Genomic DNA, 25,114 nt, shown 5'->3' on the forward strand with positions numbered 1-25,114 from the left:
CAGCACGGGAAAGCGTGGGAGAGGGGCTTTGGACAAGGGCCTGCAGGGACAGGCCAAGGGGAATGGCTTTAACCTGCCTGAGGGGAGACTGAGCTGAGCTCTTAGGCAGAAGCTCTTCCCTGTGAGGGTGCTGAGGCGCTGGCACAGGGTGCCCAGAGAAGCTGTGGCTGCCCCATCCCTGGCAGTGCTCAAGGCCAGGTTGGACACAGGGGCTTGGAGCAAGCTGCTCCAGTGGAAGGGGTCCCTGCCCGTGGCAGGGGTTGGAACTGGAGGAGCTTTAAGGTCCCTTCAAGCCAAACCAGGCTGGGATTCTGTAAGGCTGAGCAGTGCGATGGTCGGGGCTCGATTTAACCAAATATCCCCTTGATCAGGGCTGAAGGCACTGCCTGGGAACCCCCAAACCTGCCCAGGCCGGAGGCCGGTACCCGAGCTGCCGGTGCGGTGCCCAGCAGCGATGCCCGCGGCCCTGAGCGCCCGGGTGCCAGTAAAGAACAACACAGTCCGTTAGCATTAGCAATTTTTTATTTTCCTTTTTTGTTGCATAGGAAATGCAGTACTTGCTTCCAGTAATTGTATTGTAATGTGAGAAGGTGGTAGCACTAATGGTTGAATACAAGAGTTAAACTAATCCACACCAGCTCAAAAAACCTGCGGAGACTTAGTTGAATAAGAATGGATGCCCACAGTGATTCTCAACCAATTACAATTTTTCTTTTTCACAGAACACAGTAAAACTAAAATGGTAGCTATGAGAGTCAATACAAGGATACTAGAGGCACGAGGGGCCTGACTCATAAAATAGAAATGAACACGACATGGTATTAACACGGGTGTCAAGTGAATTTGCAGCGGATCTTTCACACGGCCGGTGGAAATTTTAGCGCCCCGAATTCCCAATTGAGGCTCAGGGACTTGGCGGGGCCGGGCCCAGGCAGGGCCAGGTCAGGGCTCGGCCAAAACCCAGCTTTCTCCTTGATTGTATTTCCAAAGCAAAGAATTTCCCAGAGCTTTCCCCCAAAGCAGCCGTCGGGCGATGCCGGGCCGGGCGCTCTCTTCCTACCATGCTCTTGTCCTAGAAACTCATCTTGTTTGGTTTGTATTTCCCCTCTTATTAATTTGTGGATGCAGATAAAAGGCGAGGGGGGGGGGGGTTTGTGTGTGTTTGGGAATCTCACCCAACACAATTGTTCTTGTTCATGCTCGAGCACAGAGGATTAGCTAAGTGGAAAACAGCCTTCCCTAAAAAACCCAACAAAGGTTCACATCGTGTCCCAGCGCTCGCTTCCCGAAGGCTTTCCCTAGAGCTCAGAGGTAGCGGCCCAGCGCAGTTTGCCTGGTAGGGATAAGGTCCAGTAACCCAGTAGCCTCGTCCCAGGGTGTCACAGAGCCCTGCACGGAGCCGTCCTGTCCCCCCTTCCTCCTGCCAGCCTGCGCCTCCGGGGTGTCGGAGCACGGCCCTGCACTGCCTCGCCTCCTGCACAGCCCCTTCCCGGCCATTCCTGTTCTCCGGTGGGCTTAGGGGAGGCGGAGAGGGGAAGGGGAGGGCGAGGAATGCCAGCGGGACAGCCCGAAGGGGGGAAGCTGCGGCCGCTCGGCAGAGAAACGCCACCAGCCTCCCGTGTTAATAGCAACGGAGCTTTTATGAATCGGGCCCAAAGTTTGTACAGAGTTTGTCTGAAGAAAAATATTGCAACTGTGCATGAAACTAAACAACCACATGAGGTTTTTTTTTTTCTTTTTTTTTCTTTTTTTTTTTTAAGGTTTTTTTTTTTGAAAAGTTTTTTTTTTATTATTTTTTGTGGGTTTTTGTTTTTTTTTTTGTGTGTGTGTGTGTGTTTTAATTCTTTCTATATGAGGAAGTCTGGTGTGAAGAAGGGTCAAGCATGGGTACCTGGTTCAGCGCTGCCCATTCAGAAACCTCTCGCAACGTGAGCTCAACCTCGGGGGTGGGTTTGAGAAAGGACTGTCCCTTCCACTTGAACTGTGTGCGGCTGTTGGTCAGAGCAAGCTCTCTGAATTCTTAGGGTAGCTTTTCGAGACGAAAAGATCTTACCAGGCACGGATTTGTGGTCTCAAACACCATGTCCTGCCCTCGAGGAGAAATCAAAACTGACCACAAAAAGAACAAAAAAGGGGGCAAAAAAAAAAAAGAATAAAAAAAAAAAAAAAGGAAAAAAAAAAAAAAGAAAAAAAACCCAAACCACAAGTAATACTGAATTTAAGTAAATGTATACCTCCAAAATACTGAAAACACCCCAAATCAAGAGAAGACAGAATTTTGCGTTCTCAGTGAAATATCTTTAAACCTATCTGACAAGAACCAAGTCAGAAAAAAAGACTAACATAACTTTGAGTAATATTCATACAGCTACTAAGCATTATGGAATAGCATGCATTAATATTGTACGGTTATTTTACATCACCTATATCAGAAGGTTCTGACAGACAGCGAAGGCTACCGGTGTAGAAAAAATCTTACTTCAGAAGAGCAATATAATACAGATTTCACAGGCACTACATTTTAATATATCAGGTATTATGCTGGTTTTCTTATAACTCTTTCTGTCCTAAAGCTGGCATTATAACAATGACCGAAAAGGCAAGGATCGAAGTAAACGGAAAGTAGATACCAAAGTTGATATATTCATTTTTTTTTCTTTTTCAGATAGATTAGTGCATAGTTTTCATGCAGATAAACACTGCTATGCATTTACATTGTTGGAAAGCAGAGTGAATTGAGCCCAAGTTGTCACATTTTTGTAAATCATTTTGCCAGCCTGTAATAGCACCATGTAATGGATTTGCATTAAACATTAAATTGATTTCAGAATTGGTGACACAGTATTCACTACAGTTAAGTGCTATGGAATAGCTTCAATGTTACCTGCTATATATCAAAGCAATTTTCATCCCACTGCTTTTTTATTGGAAAAAATAAAAGGAAAATGTACTCGATACTAATTAGACTATTGCGCAGCCTTGGACTTGATGATGGCATAGCTGGGTTTACTGTCAAACAGTAACACATGCATTGACTTCGAGACAAAATTGGCATTGTAAGCTTGATTTAATGACAATCCTGCCTAGCAGGCAGTGGTAACTTCACAAGACCTGCCTCCGACAGACCTCGTGAGGTTGGGTTTGTTATTTATTTCTTGTTTAGGTGCCATTGAAGCTCTCCTTACATTGTCATGCCGGTTATGGTTTTAATTTTGTTCGATGGAGGCCTTCTACCAAAAGGAAAACAAAACATCCCCCCCCCCCCCAAAAAAAAAGATATTTCCAGAGACACAATGCAAAGTACAATATTAACTGACATTCTTTAGAAAAAAAAAAAAAAAAAAAAGAAAAGAATTCACCACAAGGAAAAAAAAACCTGTTTTAGGCTATGCATCTGGGTTTTCCTGTCTTTTTGTACAGTAAGTATTTCATAACACTGTTACTACAAAGCTGCAAATATACGGAACAAAGAGAACTAGAGAAAGAAAAACAAAATGTTAGAGGGATTTTGCATATTCCTGTGGGCTGACTGAATACTGTGGAGTCGAGAAAACTCGGTGTTTCGTTTCCCCTTGGACCTTAAGGGGAGGGGGAACAAGCAACAGAGACAAAGTGTACCATGGCTGCCTAAACTTGAAGCCCCAAAGTTTCTTTTCTGATGAAGGAAGAAGAATAAATACTAATGGCATCGCTGGGGTGTGCGGCATGATGAAAGCAAGTGCCCTCGCTCCAAGGAAAAGGAAAAAAAAGAGGAAAAAAAGGAAGGAATTAACTTGAGAAGAAGTCAATTCGCTCTAAGCCATCGCTAGGGCTTTAAATTTGGATGGGTGGGGGGTGGATGCAGGTCAGAGTATTTGTGCGTCTGACGGACTGTGGAGAGAAGGAGATGGGGGGGAGGAGAGAGGGAATAGAACTTGTTCTCGTGACTCCAAAGGGAGCGATTGGGAGGGCAGCGGGACCGGGACGTGACGCGGAGCCGGGGGCTCCGGCCGCGGCCCGACTCCTGCCTGCTCCTGCCTGCACACCCCAAGCTGGGTCCCTGGGCTCGGCTCCCCGCTCCCTGCCTGGCTCGGAGGGGAAAACACTGTTTGTTCTCTACACCTGCACAGAACGGAGCTGCCGGCTTTCCTGCGGGAGAGTTAAGGTGAAGGAAAAACGTACTTTAGTGTGTAATACTTTACAACCCCTGTTGGTTTACACCCTTGACCGCCTACCTCATGTTTTAAAGCCTTTAAAACATTTTTTTCTTCTTTTTCTCACAATTCTGCTCAGAGTTCCCTAACTTTAGCGTCATCAAACTCAATATGACAAAATACCTTCAAAAATACAGCATACCTGTAATGTCCATTTACAATGGTTCTTCAGTAGCCTATACTTCTCAAGCATAGGAATATGCTATACCATTGAGAGAAGAAAAATAACTGTATTTAAATACATACAAAAAAAGGAAACGGGAAAGTTTTTAACTTAAATCCAGTTCCCAAAGGAAAAAAAAAAGAGAAAAAAAAAAAAAAAAGAAAAAAGAAAAAAGGAAAGGAAAAAAAAAAGAGAAAAACCAAAAGAAAAAAGAAAAAACAACAAAAAAAGCAATTCTATGAACGCTGCCTTTATAACGAACAATCAGAAATTCCACTAAGCTAATTTTGACAGAAATTTTTCCTCATTTAAACAACATTACAAAAGTCCTGCATTATAAAATAGGGTAGAATAAATCAGTGTAATCAATAAAACTATACAACATACAAATTACATATCTTCTGAGTGGGCAGTTTAATTCTCTCTCTTTGCAGCCATGACTACAACATGCTCACTAAAAACAACTAACTGCCCAAACTATTGCTTAGTTTGTTTTGTTTAAAAAAGGGTGCAATTTTATTGTATATACAACCAATTTACTGGTAATACCTTGTCTCATAGCAAGGTTCTGACAAAATGTTTGTCTAGGCTTTTTTCCCTTCACTGTGAAGCACTGAAAGCTGCTATTTTTTTTTAGTGCACATATGTCTTAATAAAGTAATGCCCAGCTAAGTGCTATAGGGAAGGCAAAGGATGCTGGCTAGAGGATGTGATACCATATACTAACAATCACACAATACAATAGAGCAAAATGACTACTCAACCACTTATCAGACACATATGAAAATCCAAAACATTTTATTTTTTTCCTTAAATAGAGAATAACCAGTAAACAATTTTCAGAACTTGGAAGTTTAAAAACGTGCATATAAAAATGGGCATTATATACTTTTATTGAATGTGGATTGATTGCAGTCTGCTAATAAAAATGGGTGTGGGAATCTGAAGAAAAAGGAAGTTGTTTTTTTTGTTGTATTTTTTTTTGTGTTTTTTTTGTTTTTTTTTAAGGCTTGCTTGTGAAAGGAACAGTTGTAAAACAAAAATTGCTTGAAGCAGGGTTCAGCTTAGTGCTTCACAGTTTGACTGCTTCTCTAAGAAGAGCCCTTCCTGCATGTGCATTCAAAATCACAAAAGTACAAAGACAAACACCTAAAACACACTGCGTCAAGTGCAGCACCAACTTTGGTCAAATAAAACAAAAACCAAAAAAAAAAAAAAAAAAAGAAAAAAAGAGAGAAAAGAAAAAAGGAAAAAGAAAAAAAGAAAAAAAAAAACCAAACGAAAAACCCAAAATAAAAAAGGAAAAAGAAAAATTAATAATCGCTAAGCTTTTCTACATGATATAAGCAGGTATTGCATATTTTCATATATCTGGGAGAAAACAAAACGAAAACAAAGGAAGACTCCAAATAAAATGTAAAATGCAGCAACATCCAAAAATACTGATAATCTAGCATCTACAGATCTCAGAATAGCACTGCCACTGACCATACAGGACAATCAACACTACTCCTATCTGCGGAACAACTAACATCCTATTTAATTCTAGATGTTGGAACTGACAATGGCTGACATAAAAGTCACATTTACAAAAAGTGTCTCCAAATGCTTGACTAGGGAAAAACCCCCTTTCAATATAGGAACATGTGCAACAATTCCACAAATAATCGCTATCCAGGGCAAGGCACATTGATATGGAATTTTTTTTTTTTTCTTTTTTTTTCATCTCGTTTCGTGCAAATTAAGAAAACAAAAAAAACAAAACATTGTTTCAGGGAAAAGATGAGGAGCAAAGTGTCTTCCCAAGAATTTCAGTTACTTGATTGTATAGGACAGTAGTAGAAACCCTTCTGAAGGGTCGAACAAACATAGTTTAAAGGCAAGTGCCTGGAATAGGGATTACAATATTGTGTCTTAATGCACTCTACTTTACCCTACATTAACTATATAAAAATTAGTTACTAACACTAGAACATGCAGAGACTTTCTCTGATTAGCTGGACTCGCCAACCAGAACGTATATATATGTATAGTATAGGAAACCTTCTTAAAGTTGCATGTGAAGCAAAGGGGTGCTCCGCTGTCTGATAGAAAAAATCACTTGCACTCTTTTTTTTTTTTTTCTTTTTTTTTCCTTTTTTTTGTACATAAGATACAGGACGTTTGGGGTCCAAACTTCTCTTTTTGTGTGTTTGTTTCTTTTTTTGTCTCTTTTTTTCTCTTGTTTTTATTTTTTTTCTCTCTCTTCTTCAGCAAGTGCCCTTGCTTTTGAACTGGCATAAGTTGTAAGATCAGCATCATTCGTTTCTGTTAATGTTCTCTTCACAGTCCAGAAAATGTACCAGTTCAGGGACACGAAGGTGTTTTACTTTCTGGACCGTTCTCTCTTATTCCCAAGGTGTTTGAGAACTGATAAACCCTATATTGCCGGAAACACGTAAAATTTGTCAGAATTGGCATAATCCATTATAGTGACTTTTAGCTTATAAAATTAACAGAGATTATGATTTCATTTTAGTTATGTGCTTTGATAACAGAAAATGATTAATTAGCATTTAATGTAGTTAACATATTGTGGTAAAAGCACCATTAGATTTGTATTTTTTTTGTATTTTTTTTTTTTTAGATTTTCCTTCAGTTTTAAAGGGATACAAGTTCAACAATAAAAAACATAAAAAGCAAAAATAGCTCCCCTTTTTCTTGCAAGGCTGTTTTTTACCCCAATAATTTAGAGTCCTGGGGTGGAAGGACTTGGAAAACAAAAATAGAATTTTCAACAATCTCTATCTTACAAAGATATTTAGCTATCCAATGAAATTGCACTTTACTCAATTCAAAATTCGATTGTTTTGATTGATTCCTGTCAGTTTCTGTCAAAACAGACCAACTTCCCCTTTTCTGCGTGAATTTTTGTGTAATTGTTGAAAATTGTTGAAAAAATGTTTTTCTTTTTTTTTTTCAATGTAAGTGCAGCATTTCAAACTTTTTTTTTCTTTTTTTTCTTTTTTTTCTTTTTTTTTTTCGAAGTGAAGAGTAGTAGTTCGATGGTTTTAAATCGCTCTGCAATCGAGTGGAAAAAAACATCGTTGACAATGCTCTGATGGTTCATGTTACGTCTCTAAGTGCTGACTGTAAATAAAAAAGAAACCCCAACCAAAGGAAAAAAAAAAAAGAAAACCTGCAATTTTTTCTTTTTTTTTTCTGATATGTTACAGAAAAAACATGCTCTATGTCTGTCCGGTAAGTTATATATTGCAGAATTCAGCTACTACAAAAGTTATAGTTTAAGTGTGTTTCATGATTTCTCAAGAAGTCTCACACCTTGGATGGGAAAAAATCGATGAGGATACTGTAAAACAGTTAGGCTCCATATGGAAAGTGTGTTACAACAGCGAGTTGGTAAGCAGCAGCAGAGGCTAGTTCTACTCAGTGTCACCTAACGCTTACACTACCAATGAAACACTTCAAAAGTTATGAAGCCCAACCATTTCCAGCACCAGAGGAGAAATTACAACAGTCCTAAAGTTGTCTAAAAAAAAAAAAAGAAAAAAAAATAAAATTAAAATCTCAAAAAAGTTACGGCCTTTGCCATTCAACCATAACGTTTGCCATTTCCATGTACTAGTTTGCTGTCGGTGTCTGCTCGCCTCCCCTTCCGCCGATGTGAAGTCGCTGCGCTGCGTTGCTGCTGCTTCCGTGTTACAGAGGTGGGAAGGGGTCTGGTGGTCTGTCCGGTGGGTGGTGGGAAGCGGAGACTTTTATCCCAGGTACCAGGACTGCAAAAAGAGATGGGAGAAGCATCAGCCCCGATGCCCGTTTTTTGCGCTTCCCAAAGGGCTCCGGGCATGCCGGCCTCCTCCACCAAGAGGGGGGCTAATTGAGACCGTAACGAATCGACCTAATTACAAAGCTTAATTAAAAATACTGTACAAATCAATATATTATATTTTTTTCTCGCTGACAGTCGCTGGACATAGCTACAGATGAACACGGGGGTCGTGTCACGTTACAAGTTATCAATCTTTTTAATAGATGATGGCTTGAAGATCCCTCCAGTTCACTTTTGTCTAATCCCCTGAAAAGGCGACGCACATTCGCCTCCCTGTGCCATTTATCACCCTGCAGTCGGGGTTTTCTTGGGTATTTAGGCATGTGCCAGCATAAGCATCTGTTGCTTTATACTGCCCTGCTTCAACTGTCTTGCTGGAACAGATGCACAGAAATTCAACAACAGGGCTGTTTTCTTAGGAGAAATGTGGATCGCTAGAGAAAAGCCGGGATAAAGCAAATCTGGGGGGAAGTGGATGGGTGAAAATGTCCCGTATCTCTGGCCATACTTGTGTTTCAAAACAAAACGTGGACCTCAACGAATAGCTTTTCTTTGGGAAAACTTTTTTTTTCCCTCCTTCCTACCCCTGAAGGGAGGGAATTCCCTGGGAATTCAGCTCCGCAACAATACCGTCCTTAACCCAACCGCGCAGACGCCCAGAGCACAGAAAGCAATTTCGCTCCTTGATAGGAAAATAAACACTGTCGGGAAGCTGGAGTGGGCTCTGCTGGAGTCGGGGCAGTGCCACCGCACCGGGGAGACCCGGCTCGGCCCCGGCGAGGTCAGGCCAACCTGAACCCGGGATGAATAAGAGCAGTGTTAGGCCCTGGGATCGAAGGCGCAGGGGGATGCTACTTGGCAATGACATATTGCTGTGGGAATACACCAACAAGCGGCAACTATTTAGCCTGAAGTAAAGTAATACAACAAGAAAGATTCAGGTATTAAAGAGCCATTGCTGATACCGTACATTTGGACTCTGGCTCCTGTAATATATGAGGTGCATACGTGTGCATGTATGAACTGACGACAAGTTTTACCAACTTTTTCCTCCGTTCCTTTTCAGCGTCTGACGTGATTGATAGCATAATCAACCCGGGGAGGATTTATGAACATTTACAGAAGACTCTGAGGCAAGTTTCATGTGGGACTTGGAGATTATGTGGTCTTGCCATGGAGGTAGGAACCAGTAAAATAAATAGCACGATTGGAGAAGTTGTCCTGCTTCCAATACACCTCATTAACTAACTCTTCCTCTGCTCACCCTTCTGAACACAAACACACCGGTCCCATATCGGCTCCATCTATTGCCTACAGATTTTATATTTAGATTTACGCAGGCTGCAATTAAACCAAATAGTTCTCATATGTAAAGTTCATAAACAGAGAAAAGTTTCTGGCAGGATTTGTGAAGCGGTGCCAAGTCCCGTTCCCCTCCCTGATTGCAGGGCCCGATGGATTTTAGGCAGGCGCAGGGAAGCGGAGCGCGGGCCGTGCCGGAGGCACCTCCGACCACCGCGCGCTGCAAACTCTTCCCAACTTTGCAGGGTCGTCCCTTAACGCTTGTCATTTGAGCGTGAAAGCCTTTGGCCAGGCTGGGAACTGTGGAAGTTCCCCAGCGGGGAGTAGAGGGGTTAAAAATTCAGAGCCGATGGTTGGAATCTAGATTGCAGATGTCCAATTGGCTCCCACCGCCACATGGCCCACCACCGGCCGGGATGGCGGGAGCTGCTCTGGCCTCGCCACTCCTCTTTTTGCTTCAAAAGCAGATTTTTCTTGTTAAAAAAAAAGAAAAAAAAAAAAAAAGGAAACACGGGAAGGAAAAAAAAAAAAGGCAGAAAGCGAGCAAGCCACGGTTGCGCCCCGCCGCCCGTCCGTGCGCCTGTCCGTCCGTCCGTCCGTCTGTCCCCCCGCGGCACCGCGCTCCTTCACGCATCTTGCTATTCAGCCTGCGCCTTGCAGACAAGGTTACCCCAGAGCGGCTCTGTAATCCTTCACTGAAATAGGCTTTATTGATTGCTCTGGTCTATTGTTCCCTTTTCAAGTCCCCCAAGTTCAAGTTCATCCTGGTGTTACATCATGTCTCGTTGCTAGGGGCAACCAGACAGCCCCAGACGTGACTGTCATTAGCAAGAGCCGCGCTGCGCCCTCCCACCGCCCGCCAGCCGCTCTGACGTAGCAGCCCCGCTGCAAACACATTGAAGTATTTATTCTGCCTAATTTATGACCTCCACAGCAAGAGAGACCCCCACTCCAAAAACCAACACTGTTGTATATTTAATTAATCTGTCTTTCTCTGGCACTTGGGAAAGTTAGACAAAGGTCTAATTATTGTGTGTCTCTCCCCACACTTTTCTTTTTGGGGTGACTATTTGCATGGGAAAAGAAAACGGCAAAGCTGGGCGCGAGTCCCCTCCCTCCAAAACACCTTTTTTTCCCCCCCCCTGCCCTATTGACATTTCATGAAATACTTTAGCTGCTTAAGGGAATTAGAAAAAGAAAAAAAATCTGATGTGAATGTTACTCCTTCGGAGTTGGTATTCAGTAACACAAATCAACTCATGACATGTTTAAATTTAAATGCTAACCACACACTCTGCGAGTTACTTTAAAGGTTAGTTTTTAATCAATAGAAGTTGCTGACTCCGGAGTTTTCGGCGGCGCAGTGCAGCTCTGGGGCCTTTGTCTAGTGCTGGGCTTTCAAACTTTTCTCTTTCTCTCTCTTTTTTTTTTTCCCTTCTCTTTCCTTGAGATGATTTTAGCAATGATTTGCAGACACAGAGTGCTATTGTGCTCCTGACTAGCAACATGTCAATAAAGGAGTAGAGTTACCATGCACTAGGGTGTCAATATGACTCCTGCAGACACTGCTCGGCCTTAATACCAATGAAAAACTTAATTAACCCTTCCAGGAGCGACCCAAAGCACATGGCTGGTTTTGAAACTCCTGTGCCGCATCTCTGGATGGCCTCCACTGGAAAGTTGCTTCTATGGGATCCCAATTGTGAGCACCTCTCAAACAGCTGCATCCTGCTTCCTCTGCTCCTACAGCCCCTCTTGGATGGGATGTTTGAAGGGCTGAGGCAGCAGAATAGCAAGGCTAGAGAGCACATTTCTGCATCAGATCCCACCAGCACCGCTCTTGGGACACCCGTTTCATTCAGTGCATCTTACAGCCCAAACGCACACACAGGGTGATCCTCCTTTTCTGCTAATCATTTTAATATTAAGATCTCATATCCCCCTCAAGCCTCCTATACACGTCTAAGTCTTGCCGGATTAGGTCTGAAGAGCACCATTGTCCTCCTGAAGCACCTGTGAAACTTCTCTTTGCTGGGGCAGGAGACCTCAAATGAAAATGTCTAGGAAGCGTATTATGCATTCGGAGCCCTGATAGTTGGAATCTGTCAAAGGGTTTTTGCACAATTAGGGGGCTTAGAGGGGAAAAATGCAGCCTGGATCGCTACGTTTGCATGGCTGAAGTATTTTATGCCTTCTTTTAGAGCGCTGCTTGACGTGGTGCAGGCTCTGCTCTCAGGTCTAACCACCTTACCCATTTTATCCCTTCATGTCCTGTAACCTATCCACCTGCACCCCGATGGAGAATGCAGTATTGCCTTTCTTAATTTAAAATCTCCATTTAACTCATGTACGCTATCAAAATACAGTCAGGATGATACCATCTCCACGCTTTTTCATAAGAGAGCCAGTATTTTATTTCCTCTCTATTTACTTTGCCCCTCTATTTACCTTACCATTCTCCCAGTGAGTTTAGAGCTAAATGAATCCAGCAGAGCTAAAGGTCCTACTCAGTAAAATTGCTGCCACACAGTTGTTGGTGCCACGATGGGTCTGTATTGTCCTGCCGAGCATCTCTCTGTCCTTCCCCAGCACTCAAGGTGAAACATCAGAAAGAATTCTGCAGTCCGGTACAAGATCTTTGCTTCCCTTTCTCCAGTCAAATGAAGAAGTAATCTCATCAGGTTGAAAAGTGCTGACTAAGGATTTAATAAAGTGCCTGCAGATGTGTGTCATCTCTAAGGTATTCAACTCATGTAATGCAAAACAGTTCCACACTGAATGTGCTTATAAAATTCCATTTAACCATTGCAGAGCTCTATTTTACTGTTCTCAGAGGAGCACTATCACACTTCTGTGTCCCCCCCCTAATTTACAGCACCATGAAAGTTGAAACTCTGTGCTGCCACTATCTGAGAATCCTCACAGTAGTGAGGTTTTATGAACCATAAACAATATCTACTTGACTGAATCCTAAACAGGAAGTCTGAAATGGCAATTACGTTTCTTTGATAGCCCAAAGTCTATTTGTTTCTTATGCTCTTCTGGAGATAGCAGAGACACACAGAAATCCTCAAGCCGCTTCCGACAATCGAGGCCTTTGTACGGGAAGAGCAGCAAGGAAACACTCCGTGATTCAGGATATTTAAAGGGAGAAAAGCTGAAAGTGCCTCACTGACTTCGGTAGCAGTTTCTGCCTGCGTCAGGAGCCCAGAAACGGGCCCATTGTTTATTAAAATCTTCTTAAACCAGCCTTCCTGCGCGACGTGTTTCACCCCCGGCTCCCAGGCCTCCCCGTGAGCACCGCTCACGTGTTTGCAACCAGCAAGACAATCTAATGCAAACTTGTTAAAGTTACTCCTACCTGCACATCTCCTGCCCTAACAATGAGGCCTTTCAGCTCGCACAAAAAGTGCGCGTTGTAAAGCAGCCCCTATCTGTTTTTCAAATTAAAAAGTTAAACAAAAGTCCTCAAGGGCAAAGTTTAATGCTGCGGAAGGAGGTTGTTAATGTGGAATCCAGAACTGGGTGTGACAGTTGGCTTATTTCTCCGGGCGATGTAGGTTATTTAAGGACATTCACACGTTTGAAACTCTGACAAACTCCACACACAGGAGCCTTAGCTTCACCTAATCCACTTGGGGCTAAGACCTGGTCTGTGCTAGCCCTTTTCTTTAGGTTTCAGCCCGGATCGTCTGCCCGGCGGCAGGATGGGTCGGTGCCATCGGGACTTCAAACGCGGCTGTGGCCGTTGCTGCCTGGGGCACGGCTGCACTTGCAGGAAGCTATTGCTGCACGGGCCCAGGCGGGAAAAATCACCTTTGATAAGAGCCTAAATAAAGAGGAAACTTGCAGCTTTAGAGCTCGCCGGCAAAGCGGCTGTTTGAGCTGAACCAGAGCCACAGCCATAGGGCACCTGCGAGGAGGATTCATCAGCTGGGTTCTTTTGTTTGGGGGTGAATTTCAGTCACCTCAAGAACTTCAAGGCAATCAAAGACATTAACCCCAGGAAGGTAAATTGGGATAAAGAGTCTTCATGGTTGCAAAGAGAAAATAAGGATGTAAACAGCTAGGCGGGAAAGTGCTCCTTTAGACATCACCTTAGTGACATGGTTAGTGGTGGACTTGGCATTCCTGGGGTAACGGTTGGACTTGGTCATCTTAAAGGTCTTTTCCAGCCTCACTGATTGTATGATTCTACCTTGTGAAAGGTCCTGTGATGGCTCTTACCCATGGTACACGGTTGGAAAGCAAGAGACCAAAACTGGGGCTTTGATGCCATTTCAAAAGGGTGGCCAGGGCGAGTGAAGGCAGTGGCAATTTGGCTTCTGGTGTGACTGGCTGGAAGGCTCCTGCAGATAAATCAACTGCCTTTGGTCTCCCCTACATCTGAATTGAAACTTCTCTATTAGTTTCTCCAGGCCTGAAATCTGATCCTACTGCGTAAAGCAAGAGGTGAACACTGAAGACAAGGTCACTTTTGTGCCTATGGAAGTTATTGTCTTAGAGCTGGGATTAATTATTAAGTAATTATATTTTCTACAATGAAATACTGAAAGGGACGTAAGTAGCATGTTGGTCATCCCCAAAGGGACATAAAACTGTGAGTGAATCTTCTGGTTGTCCAACACCCACACCACAGGAGAGTCGCACGCCTCACCACAAGCATATTTATACTGTCTCAAGGAAGATAAAACCCGTCCCAGGAGGGACACTCGTCTCCGGGCGATGTGCACAGAAGCGCTGCATCCAATGCCTTTTGCGGGAATGCCAGTTGTGGCAAACTGCATTAAATTACGTGCGATAATTTTGTAATACGGACTTTTGCCTGCTGACTATTAAAAATGTATAGCAGTCCAAACCACTTCTCTCCTGGGACCGGCAAAGTCACTTCAGGCAAGATTTCTGCTTGGGTTCAAACCTCAAGTTGGGAACAGCTAGTGTTTTTTAACTAAGTCACCCCGAAACCCTCGCAAACCTATGAAAACACACTCATACAGTAAGTCCTGCTGTTGTTGCAGACATCTGAATGTTCCAGTAAAGTGTCCCAGCTGGCCCCAGATGTTTCTTCAGTATAAAGCAATGCTCTGAGCGCTGGACCCCCTGCCGCCCGAACCTGAAGCTCAGTGGATTAAAGATTGACTGTGCTATGACATATTCACATTTAGCCTGAATATAATACAGCAAAGACTTATCAATGGCAAATGTTTGAAATGTAATCCAGCAAGCAGAGTAGGCTGGCACTTTGAATATGATGTATAAATAATGGATGGGAACTTAAGATCTAAATGAGATGTACAGGAAGAAAACTTTCCCTTTTCTCTGACTCCAAAAGCAAGTTCTCTCACAATGAGGTCATTTTTATGTCCCTGTTTCAGTTTATAGTTTTGCTTTCAGACAAGAGGGTCTTCCTTTTACTTTGGGAACGTACAGTTTCCCTCTACTTTTCTAAGCAGTTAAGCGAAGAAGTCCATTTATTTGTTAGTAAATTGACTTTGAAAGCTGCAAAATAACTTCTAAACTTCCGTGGTAGGCTGCGAGCTCACTGCAGCTAAACCGTAACCCTTGCTGCTTACAAAAAAAAAAGATAGTGGAGTGAAAGAGAGGAAAAAGAAAGGGAGAAAGAGGGAGAAACAATCCCATTTTGGTTTTTGTTAGAGGACGGCATACTACATAGATCAGAGACTTTTCAAAAAATAAAAACCCCCACTGTACACAAAGCACAGGAAAATGTGAGGAAAAAAGGAAAAACCTAAAAGCAGCTTAGAATGTGTTAACTCTGCCATTCTGTCAGCTTAAAGAGTATTTTATGCTTGATCAACAGCTCTCTTTTATTATGCTTTTCTTTCATTCATTCAAGACATCAAAGACCAGAACCACCAGTGTACCTGATCTACCAGAAGAACTTGTAAGGGTGTTCTAAAGAAACGGGGGTATTGGGAGCCAGACACCCCTGCGGACAAGGCAGTTCAAAGAGAATATTTCAACAATGATTACATTTTGTAAATCTTTGTACGAAAGACAGCTTATTTCCTGCTTTTTTCATGAAAAATAGATTCTATCCATTAAAGTGAGCCCACAGTATGAAAGTTACTTGAGATCTGAGGTACAGCAAGCGGATTAAGTGGATGGTGAGATAAAATCTTTGAGAGGGACGATGGCTTTCTCTGATATTTGTCGCTGCCATAAGGTTTTCTGACTGGGATAGAAACTTTTTTTCCCCCCATTATTATTATTTGTTTGTAGACTTGCCGGTGGCAGCGAAGTCATTTGCAGAAAGCAAAATAAACCAAAATGAAAGAGAAAGGAAAACCGTAACAAATAAAAGGGCTAAGAAAACAAATGCCTGCAAAAACCTTTTGACATGTTTAAAGGAAAATCTATATGTATTTGCCGCACTCCAAAACTTGCAGGCTTGCCGTTTCAAGCCAGCAGACAGCTCCAAAGCGCAGCACACAGACCCAAGCCAGCTGTTTACTTTTCAAAGCCCGTGGTGGTTTCTGCCTTGATAAACTATATCACCTCACAGACACAGAAGGGATTTTAGCTATGCCAGACCTCGTCGCTCTGTCCCGGTCTCTTTATGCGCTGTCATAGAATAAAAATGATCCTAACACAAACCCTGAGATAACATCTCGCTCCAGAAAGGACATCTTTGTACATAGTTCCTGAGTTAGTGCCAACAAGGATTTCTGCTTTTTTTGCCCATTCATCCTTTCAAAGTTTTGCTATAAATATAGCTGAAATTGCTCAGGAGTAATCAGAAATGACCAAAATATGACCCACAAGTATGGCTCCTAAGGGGGAGACACCTATGCCACCACACCTGGGTGACACTCACCAGCACCGGCATCTCTCTTGCTCCCATGGTACATACATCGCCTTTTGCAAGGGAAATAGAAAGCAGCAGGATGTATTTTATCAAAGGAGCAGCAGAAAGATGACTTTCTCACCCACCTCATTATTTACAGCAAATCTCAGAATGATTTGGGTTGGAAGAGACCTTAAAGCTCATCCCGTTCCAAGCCCCTGCCACAGGCAGGGACACCCACTCTTGCTGTTTAAAAGTAAATATGCTGCGACGGGGCTTTTAAACTCTGCACTTCATGCCTCGCTGTTTAGACAGCCCTGTGTTTTCCTCTGCTGGAAGCAGTTCCATTTGCTAGCGAGTGCAACGCTTTAGTATTTCTCATGCTAAATCTCACTTATTTCTTTCCTTTTATGCAATAAAGTGTGCACGGGGACTTGGACCCCCTTATAACTTCATGCCTGGAGCTCCCATGGAAACAGGGATAGGAGACGCACTGCAGCCACGGCACTTCCCAGCATTTAGCTAGGAAAAGAGTGAACCCTTTGGGAACAGCTCCCGAAACCACAGTGCCTGCGTTGTCCTTGTTTCCCTGGGCGCCTGGACACGGCACAAAGCCGGTGGGTGCCCGGGGCCGGTGGGTGCGTGGGGCCGGCGGCAGCCCCTGCTCCCAGCCGCGGTCCGCCCGTCCCGGGCTCCGGCAGCGCGTTTGCAAGTTCAAGTTCAGGTTTAAGCGGCATAAAACGCTCCTCGGGAGCCTGCAGCCAGCCCTCATTTACATGTGATCCCTCTGAACCTCGCCTGCGCCAGCGCTCCCTGTTTCCAGGGCCCGCCGAAGGAATGTTTTACAGTTAGAGCCCGCAGTGCTTTCTCAGGCATTTTAGACCCAGAGGCCCAAGTTTCAAGCTGCAGCATTAAAAGTTTCCACAGAGCTACTGCAGAGAGGGGGGGGGAGGAGGGAAATGAGGAGAACAATATCGTCTTAATTGTCTCTATATAGCTCCACAGTTAAAGTATTACTTTTTAAAGGGACATAATTTATTCTGGAGGCACGGTGTTATAACAACCAGTACATACTTTCACCGCGGCGTAACCCGCTCTATTCTTCATTGTGCTTTCCGGTTTTGTTGCTTTTGCAGAACTCCTTGTTACCCAGTCCCCTGTACTGTACTTCCAGTTTTATTCAATTTAAGCCAGTTCCTGCACTCCTCAGGCGGGCAAAACTCCCCTGAAGCCTCAGGAGTTTTGCCTGCACCAGGACTGCAAAAATAATCTCCCCGCAACCACCGTTCCCCCCCCCCCCCCCCCAACAGTTTCTCTACTTTTATTGCTTCAGACAATCGGGGAAAGTCATCCAAAGAAAACCAACCCCCAGTCGGGGCCTCCCAAGCTCCGTTTGCAGCGAGACAGCCTGAGCACACACACACACATGCACAGAGACACACGTACACACACGCTCGGGGGTTCACCCCTGGGATTCTCCTTCCCCATCCCATGCTGACGGGAAGCAGGGGAGCGACTGGAGCTACGTGAGGGGCCCACGGGGCTGAAGAGTCCCAGTGGGATGGGATCCTGCAGAGGTTCTGTCTCTTTGAGGAGTTTGGGGTACAAAGGGGAGTTTTTAGCTGCTTTTCTTGACTGTTCTGAGTACTTTACACAGTGCAAGAGGAAAGTGAGCAGAGATAATGCTGCAGACTGGAGGGCAGAGCCAGTGATCCCTCCAAAATCCCCCCCTGAAGCCTCCGGTGCTGGGTCTCTGCCTGCATGGTATATCTCTGATGAAGCAGACAAATGAGCAGCCCCATGGCTCCACTGGGAGAGCAAGGCAGCATGCGTGGCCTGATAAAGCAGGGCAAAAAAAAGGGGGAATGGGTCAGCAGAGGCTGGGATGTGCAGGTGAGGAATTAGGATGGTGCAGATGGACAGAGGGACCAAGACAACAATGGGAGATGGGGACTCCCAGCCCGAGACAACAGCACATTTGCAGAAGTGGGCAGGAAGAAGCTGGAGTTTGGAGGCCACAGCCAGGTTGGAAAAGACTTTTAAGATCATCAAGTCCAACTGTTGCCCCAGGACTGCCTTGTCCACCACTAAACCGTGTTACTAAGGGCCTCATCCACACGATAATGAGTCAGTTAAGCAGTGAACCCCCTGAAAGAGAGCCAAGAGGGCACTGAGCTGAACAAAAACCCCTCCTGAACATGAGAACTTTGGATGTCTGCAGTTTACCTAATGCTTTGCACCTTGCTAAACTGAACAAACTGCTCTAAGAAAGGTGGAAGGCCAGGGACCCTCAGCCCCCGGAGTGTGCAGCATGGGGATTGATGATGGGACTTCTCCCTTTGCACCATGGGGAGCCCCCAGACAGGGATGTGGTGGTTGATGACTCCTATTCAGGTCCGTAAGGGCCATTGAGGTCAGGAGGATACAGGAGCTGGGTGACCGAGGCAAGGAAAAGCCACCCCAGACATTGGAGGTAGCCAGCTCCCTGATGGATAAATGGGAGAAGCCTTCACAGCACATGATTTGCCTTTGGATGAGGAGGGACGTATTAGACATGGTTGGCTAAAGGGAGCTGGGTCTTGGCCTAGCTTGGAGTGATTTTCACACATATTGTGAGATGCCAGTGAAAGTCCTGGTGGAGTGTAAAGTCATTAAATGAGATGAAATTAAACAATTTAGTTATTTCTGCTTCATCATATTTGTGCAGTATGGCAGGCAGAATGAATTACTACTAATGATCAAATTTAGTAATACTAATTAAACTATCTCAATTTAATTAATACTAACAGAGAAAACAGACAAAATTACTACTGTAAACCTTGAACTTAAAATCAAAAGGTGTCTCTTCGCTTTTATGAGCCCCTGAATGTGAGGCTTTCCTCTGAAAACAGGCTGTGTAGAAGTGGCTCTTTGTACTCAGTAAGTAAGCCGCTCCATTGTATGGAGAATTACAGCTCTCACCCATTTCTTCTCTCCCCCCTTTTTTCTAGATGTTACTAGTTTTACTCCTTCTATCCCTGAAAAGCCTCTAGGAGAAGAATCTGAACTTTGCTTTGACTTGTGCAATATCAAGGGGACGGATAAAGCAGTTCCCACTACTGGGATAAATTCTGCCCTTGTTGCTACTGTCAAGAAGACAAGTTTGTAAGGATCCTGTGGAGCCTCCATTGCTGGGAATGAACCAGATGGAACAGAACCTGGCCTGCACTTTCAGATTTAGCCTACAGGACCAGAGAACTGGGAAACCCCCCAAACTAACCCATCTATCTCTACATCAAGGAAGATTGCTTTGGAGTCGCTGAGACATAATACCTGTAGCCGCAAAATAGAAACTCTAGATGACAACTCCACTGTAAGCCCTCCCCATAAAGAAGATGTGAATTTCAACCTTTTTCTTTGAAAAGACTAGGTTTAGTTTACTGTGCATAGCTATAAGCAAAATACAAGCATAACTAAAGGAAATATTATTGTATTTCTAAAACAAACTCCTGCCGATATCAAATCTTCCATCTCCTACTCTCATCGACTTCAGTGAATGTACAGTCGGGTCCAATACCGGAGATTCACAGACACAGTTTTAACCCAAAACACTAAAAGAAAGTCCTTACAAAACAAGGAGAAGAGCAAACGAACATAATGTGTAAAAGTGTTCCTGCAAAATCTCAAATCGCATTGTTTGGCACATGTAAGGATGAAAAACCCAACCCCACATCCAAATCCCATACCTAACTTTATCCCTTTTTTAAAGATTATGTCTTTTCTGTTGTCATATTTAAAAAGATGTAGTTACAGCAAAAGCACAAAAGTTGTATGAAGCTGCTCCAAGCAATGCAGAAATCACTCTGTTCTGCCTCAAAGGTGGGTACATTTTACTGGTAGTCATTTTTGTTACTCATAGCTCAAAATTACATTTCATTGGCTTCTGCAATGTCTTTAGCTGCAGCTCTTCATGTGCAATAACTAGTATTTGTCTAGATGATGCGTGAGTTGGGTCATGCAAGTGAATATGCCTGAAAATATTATGATTATAGTGTCAGTACTGTTTTCAAAATTGAATATTAATAACCAAAGTAACTAAAGTCTATGTAGTTAAGCCTACAAGGTACATTCATGTTTAGCCTCTTGATTTTTGTTAGATATTTTTAATTTAATCTTAGTTTCGGATTACTTTTCCAGTTCTACCTCTGTTCAAGCACAATAAAACCAAATGCCTAAACCAAGGTGCTATCTTTTGTTGTTCTGAACTAAAACCATGTAAAGTTGGAAAGTACAACTTGGTGTGCTGTCAGTAACCCTTACTAATAACAGATCCCTTTGTTAAATTTAAAATATAAACAGGTATTAACAAAATTGCAGTCATTTTGATGTATTTGGGGGATTTTGAAGCTCCAATCCTTCCCCTGTATGCTACTTATGTTTCTCTAGTACAGTCTCGCACTAGGGAAGGTGATGCTCATTCTCTCAGGAGCATGAAATCTGCTGCAATCTGGGGAGTCCTTCTCCATTAAGAAATGGCTTCTCATTTTTTGGTCCCTTCTTATCGAATTTAGCCTTAAGATCATAGCAAGACAGTCTATTTTGCAAGGTATTCACCTCTGGAGCTTATTTATTCCTTGACCTCCGTGTTAAGGCTGTTCAGCAAAGGTGATTCTTAGAACAGAGGTAGCTTAATGGCTGTCCATTGGGAAGGATGTAGGGATTGTGGCCTTTCATTTTTGACCTTCATTGTAGATTGTGGTCCTAATCCTTTGATTGCAGAATTGTTAAAACGTATATACGGCAGTTGGCAAAAATCTTAATGTTCCAGTAAATGCAAAAGCCATAAATTCAGCTGCTGACCTTTTCCATCCAGGTCACATGTGACACCTACTGGAGTTTGTCAGGCTGTGTGGAATTTATGGAGCTCATATAGGTATGAGCTGTGAAAGCTGAACTTTCATGAAATGTCTTTCAAAGGCACTTCCAAAACCCTTGTAAAAAGTCAGTATGTCTTTTGTTCTTTTAAGGGTATACATTCTGCACACATTTCCAAAGGTCTCCTCGTGCCACCTCTGAAGATCTTAAACACTTGGAAAACTTCAGCCCTTCAACTGTTACTCTTTACAGAATAGAGAAATCAGGCCAGGCATGTAATTATTGTGATTACCAACTTCCAACAACCCCTTTCCAAGCCTACGGAATACGCTGGATCTCTGCGCACTCCTTCGTTTCCCATGCGCATCTCTCTGCCCCTCTCTGAAATCGATGGTATTGATGGTGTATTGTCAGTCAGGGAAATGTGATTTGATAGTACCCTAAAGCAGTTGCAAAAGAAGGGAAGGAATACAAAACTACTCAGGTCCACACCATAAGCGTGAGATCAATGTTTTCAATAATACGTTTGCTGCTGTGTAGCACCCTAACTGTCGCAATTAATAATGTAGAAGGAGCTGATTAACTTAAGTAAAGTGCTCTCCACTGTGTAAACACATAAAGATCTATAGGGCAAAAGAGGAAAGAAGGAACAAAACGTCATTTTTATATTTTATGTGGACACATTCTTGCTTTCTATTCTGCTCTTGTAACAATTACTGTACTAGCCACTCTGACAGAGTCAATAAATCGATCTGGGACCTGATGCAGCAGCAAGGCAGACTAATCCAATACAGCATTATCTGCAGTGGAGGTTGGGGAGGGCGTGGGGTGGCCAGGAAATCGGCCAAGTCAAGTAAAAGCAGTAAGAGGCACATAACTGTAATCTTGCCTTATACTTGTTTGATTTGTGTGTGTACGTATATGTGTATCTGCACAAACGTGCAGCTCTGCAGGAGGAAAGTGCTCTGCCCACGCTGCATTTCCAAAGACCTTACAATACTCCAGTTAGTCACAGGACCTATGGTTCAGTGTGGCTCAGCACCCACTCTGGTTTAATCGCACTGGCCCCAGTTTAAAGATGTGATGACTCTCCCCAACCACACCAAAGTCAATGTCTGCTCCCTGTCTTGACTGCACCCACCACAACAGCAAGAGCTGCTGCTTGCCCATTGAAAAACAAATCTGGGGGTTTCCTTCCATAGACTGTGCCTGTGAACATAGGAACTGTCACTTCTGTCAGCTTAAATGGTCACTTGGGTCTGGTATTATGTCTCTTGACAGTGGCTGCACTCCTTTTGGGAGGAAGATGCAAGAATCCCTATAAGGGAGATGGACCAAAATGATTTGGCCTGAGGGGAAGCTTCTTCTCAGCCCCATGCAGTAAGTGGTAGGCCTTGTAAATCCATGTTAGCGGGGAATAGGAGATTGACAAAATAAAAATAAAAGAAAGTTTCCTGCTGAATGGAAAAAAGAAAACTGGTTTTTGGCAGAAGTTCTTCAAGAAGGAGAACATAGGCCATTGTTAGTATGAAGACTTTTCAATGAAAACACAGAAAATCATTGCCTTTTAGAGTAATTGTTTAGCTAAAGAAAGGTTACACAGCTTGTAGAGAATTTAGTAAGAAATTAAATCTCTCCAGCTCATTCATCATATTTCTGCATTTGCCAACTCTTCCCACCAGGCCCACACTTACTTCTTCTCTCTCATCTCCCCTACTGTGGAGCATAAGTAATGGCCATAAAACCCACAGAAAGGGTTCCTTACGCACAGGCTTCCTGTTTATTGTAAGGAGAGGGGAAAAAATGCAATAACTTTAATTGCTTAGATCGGAAAATTCGTCTATGTCCATTGGAAATAATTGTATGTAATATCTATTGGAAATAGGATGCTTAGTGTGAGTTTCCACAAAAAAAGAGTCTGAACCGCTCAGCAGAGCTTGCAAGGGGGAGGAAGAAAAAGCACAGGAAAAAGGATCCCCCCTGCTGAGGACTAACCCAGGCATTTCTGGATTGATTTGGCTCCAACCCACTTTGAAGCTAAGGACACATGATGGTACTGGGAAGTCTTCTATGAATCTTTACCTTTATAGTGCAATGTGTGCTTTCTTCTCGAGGTGTACTGTTCACTGCTGCTTTTTAAGAGCTGATCTGAGAGTGAAATTTCACACTGCCCCTCTGTGCAAAAGCTCAATTAAATGGGCTTTGTGCGCTGAGCTGAGCAGGCAGTGATGGGAATGGGAGCTGGGGAGTGACCCTGATTTCTGGTCACCTTTGTATCTCCTCTCTGTGGAGCACACTCTGGACTGTCATTAGCAACTGTGATCAGAGCAGCACGTTCACACTCACGCTGCACTGGGAAAGTGTGGCTATGGAGCTATTATGTGATCAGGGGCACATCAAGAGCGCCATGACTGCATGCGGGCTCTTTGCTCCCATCATGGTGGAACCACATCAATTTTAGAGCAGCGAAGGATTCAGCCAACATTTGCTTGACTAATTTCAACAAAAGAGAAGAGTTTAGTATGTCCAAACACAAAGCAAAGGCAGGATCTGAAGCCTTCTTTTAGCTTCCCAATATCTGAGACCTGCTGATGCTTGATAGAGACACTGCATTTTTTCTGCACACTCTCTCTAGACTTATTCTACACTCTTAGAGCTGTCTCCAGGCCACCTTCAATATCAGACCGTTATACTGCTTCCAGGGTGGAAGATGAAAGACATCACCAACATTCAGATCACATATCAGTAGCTTAGTGCCACTGGTTCTGCAGCAAACCACTTTTTGCTCATGGATCAGAACTTTCTGTCAGCATAACAGGGTTCAAGCCCACTAGAGCCCATTTAGTGGGCCCATCAATGGCTTTCAGCCCAGGCAAGTACTATAGATTAAGTGGTCACATATGCAACTCTCTCTTTTCACATGCTCAACTGTTCATTTTAAGGGTTCTGTTTCTGGTCTCTTGCTTTGGGTCTCTTATTTTTTATGTGTATTGTAAATGTCTAGTAGGAAATTGAACCATGAGGGTATAGGGCACACATAGGCTCAGGAGCAACCTAAAATTCAGGTGGCACTTTGGGTGACAGAGGAGAGCGACCCTCGCTTCCCTTTGCTGATATGGGAACCATTGCTGGGTTTAGCAGAATGATGCCTCTAGCTTCAACAGCTCTAGGAAGTAGCAGTCCTACACCCAAAAAATAGCATTTTTATATCTAGTTTCTGTTCTTTACCCAAGGGAGATGTTATTCCTGCATGCAAACCTGCCACTAAGTTTGCTGCTATAGGCCAAAGTCTCTGCTTAGAAGTGCTTTGCAGCTTGAGTTTCTTCCAAAGCCATGCGTGCTGGCCTGGGGAGGTTACTTCATGGCATATGTAATTCTCAGGGGGCTGCACTGATTTGAACAAATGCTTCCAAATTAGCCTTCTTCATCTTCATTCACGCTCAAACACAAGTGCATTCAGCCTTGAGGTTAAGTATTCTTATCCTGGGCAGGAACCTAAGCAATAAGTAGTGCTGACCTGCCTTATAAATAGTTCTGCGCAGAACCCCCAAAATAAAAGGCCTGATCTTGTTCCTGCAGCCTCTCATGTTCTCTGCACGTCCGCTGCCATGTACAAGCCACTTTTCCTGAGCACGAACTGCCACACGGCAGCAATACCAGGAAATCCTGACCTTATGCTTCCTCCCCGCGGGCCAGGAGGTGCTGCCTGTCTGAGCAGAGCAACACTGGGGTGCTGGGAAACACGAGAGAGAAGGGAGCTGAGGCAGAAAAGGACAGGCAGCCTGTGGTACCCATTAATAAAGCACATCCACATGAGCTGGGCAGGATCCTGGCAGCTCTGTGTCCCTTTCTGACAGTGCAAAGGGCAGGGCACTGTGGTGGGGGACCAGAGAGAAGCAGAAATGGAAAGGCCCTGTGAAGCGAGGCATGTGTTTTACTGGTCATAAGAAAAACTGTGTGCACTG

At 43.7% G+C, this 25,114-nt stretch overlaps 1 protein-coding gene across 10 annotated transcripts in view; it reads right to left on the reverse strand.

Moving 5' to 3' along the window:
• Positions 1-504: 504 nt before the first annotated feature.
• The window catches only part of NFIA (nuclear factor I A), a 255,928-nt gene continuing 231,318 nt past the window's right edge, over positions 505-25,114 (reverse strand). For all 10 annotated transcript variants that reach the window (XM_065673207.1, XM_065673199.1, XM_065673200.1 and 7 more), the window contains one exon: positions 505-8,132. In XM_065673207.1, the coding sequence (XP_065529279.1) occupies positions 8,056-8,132 (77 nt within the window). In that variant the 3' untranslated portion in view covers positions 505-8,055. The remainder of the gene's footprint in view (positions 8,133-25,114) is intronic.

The sequence above is a fragment of the Lathamus discolor genome, chromosome 3, assembly GCF_037157495.1.
Source record: "Lathamus discolor isolate bLatDis1 chromosome 3, bLatDis1.hap1, whole genome shotgun sequence".
Lineage (NCBI taxonomy): Eukaryota > Metazoa > Chordata > Aves > Psittaciformes > Psittacidae > Lathamus > Lathamus discolor.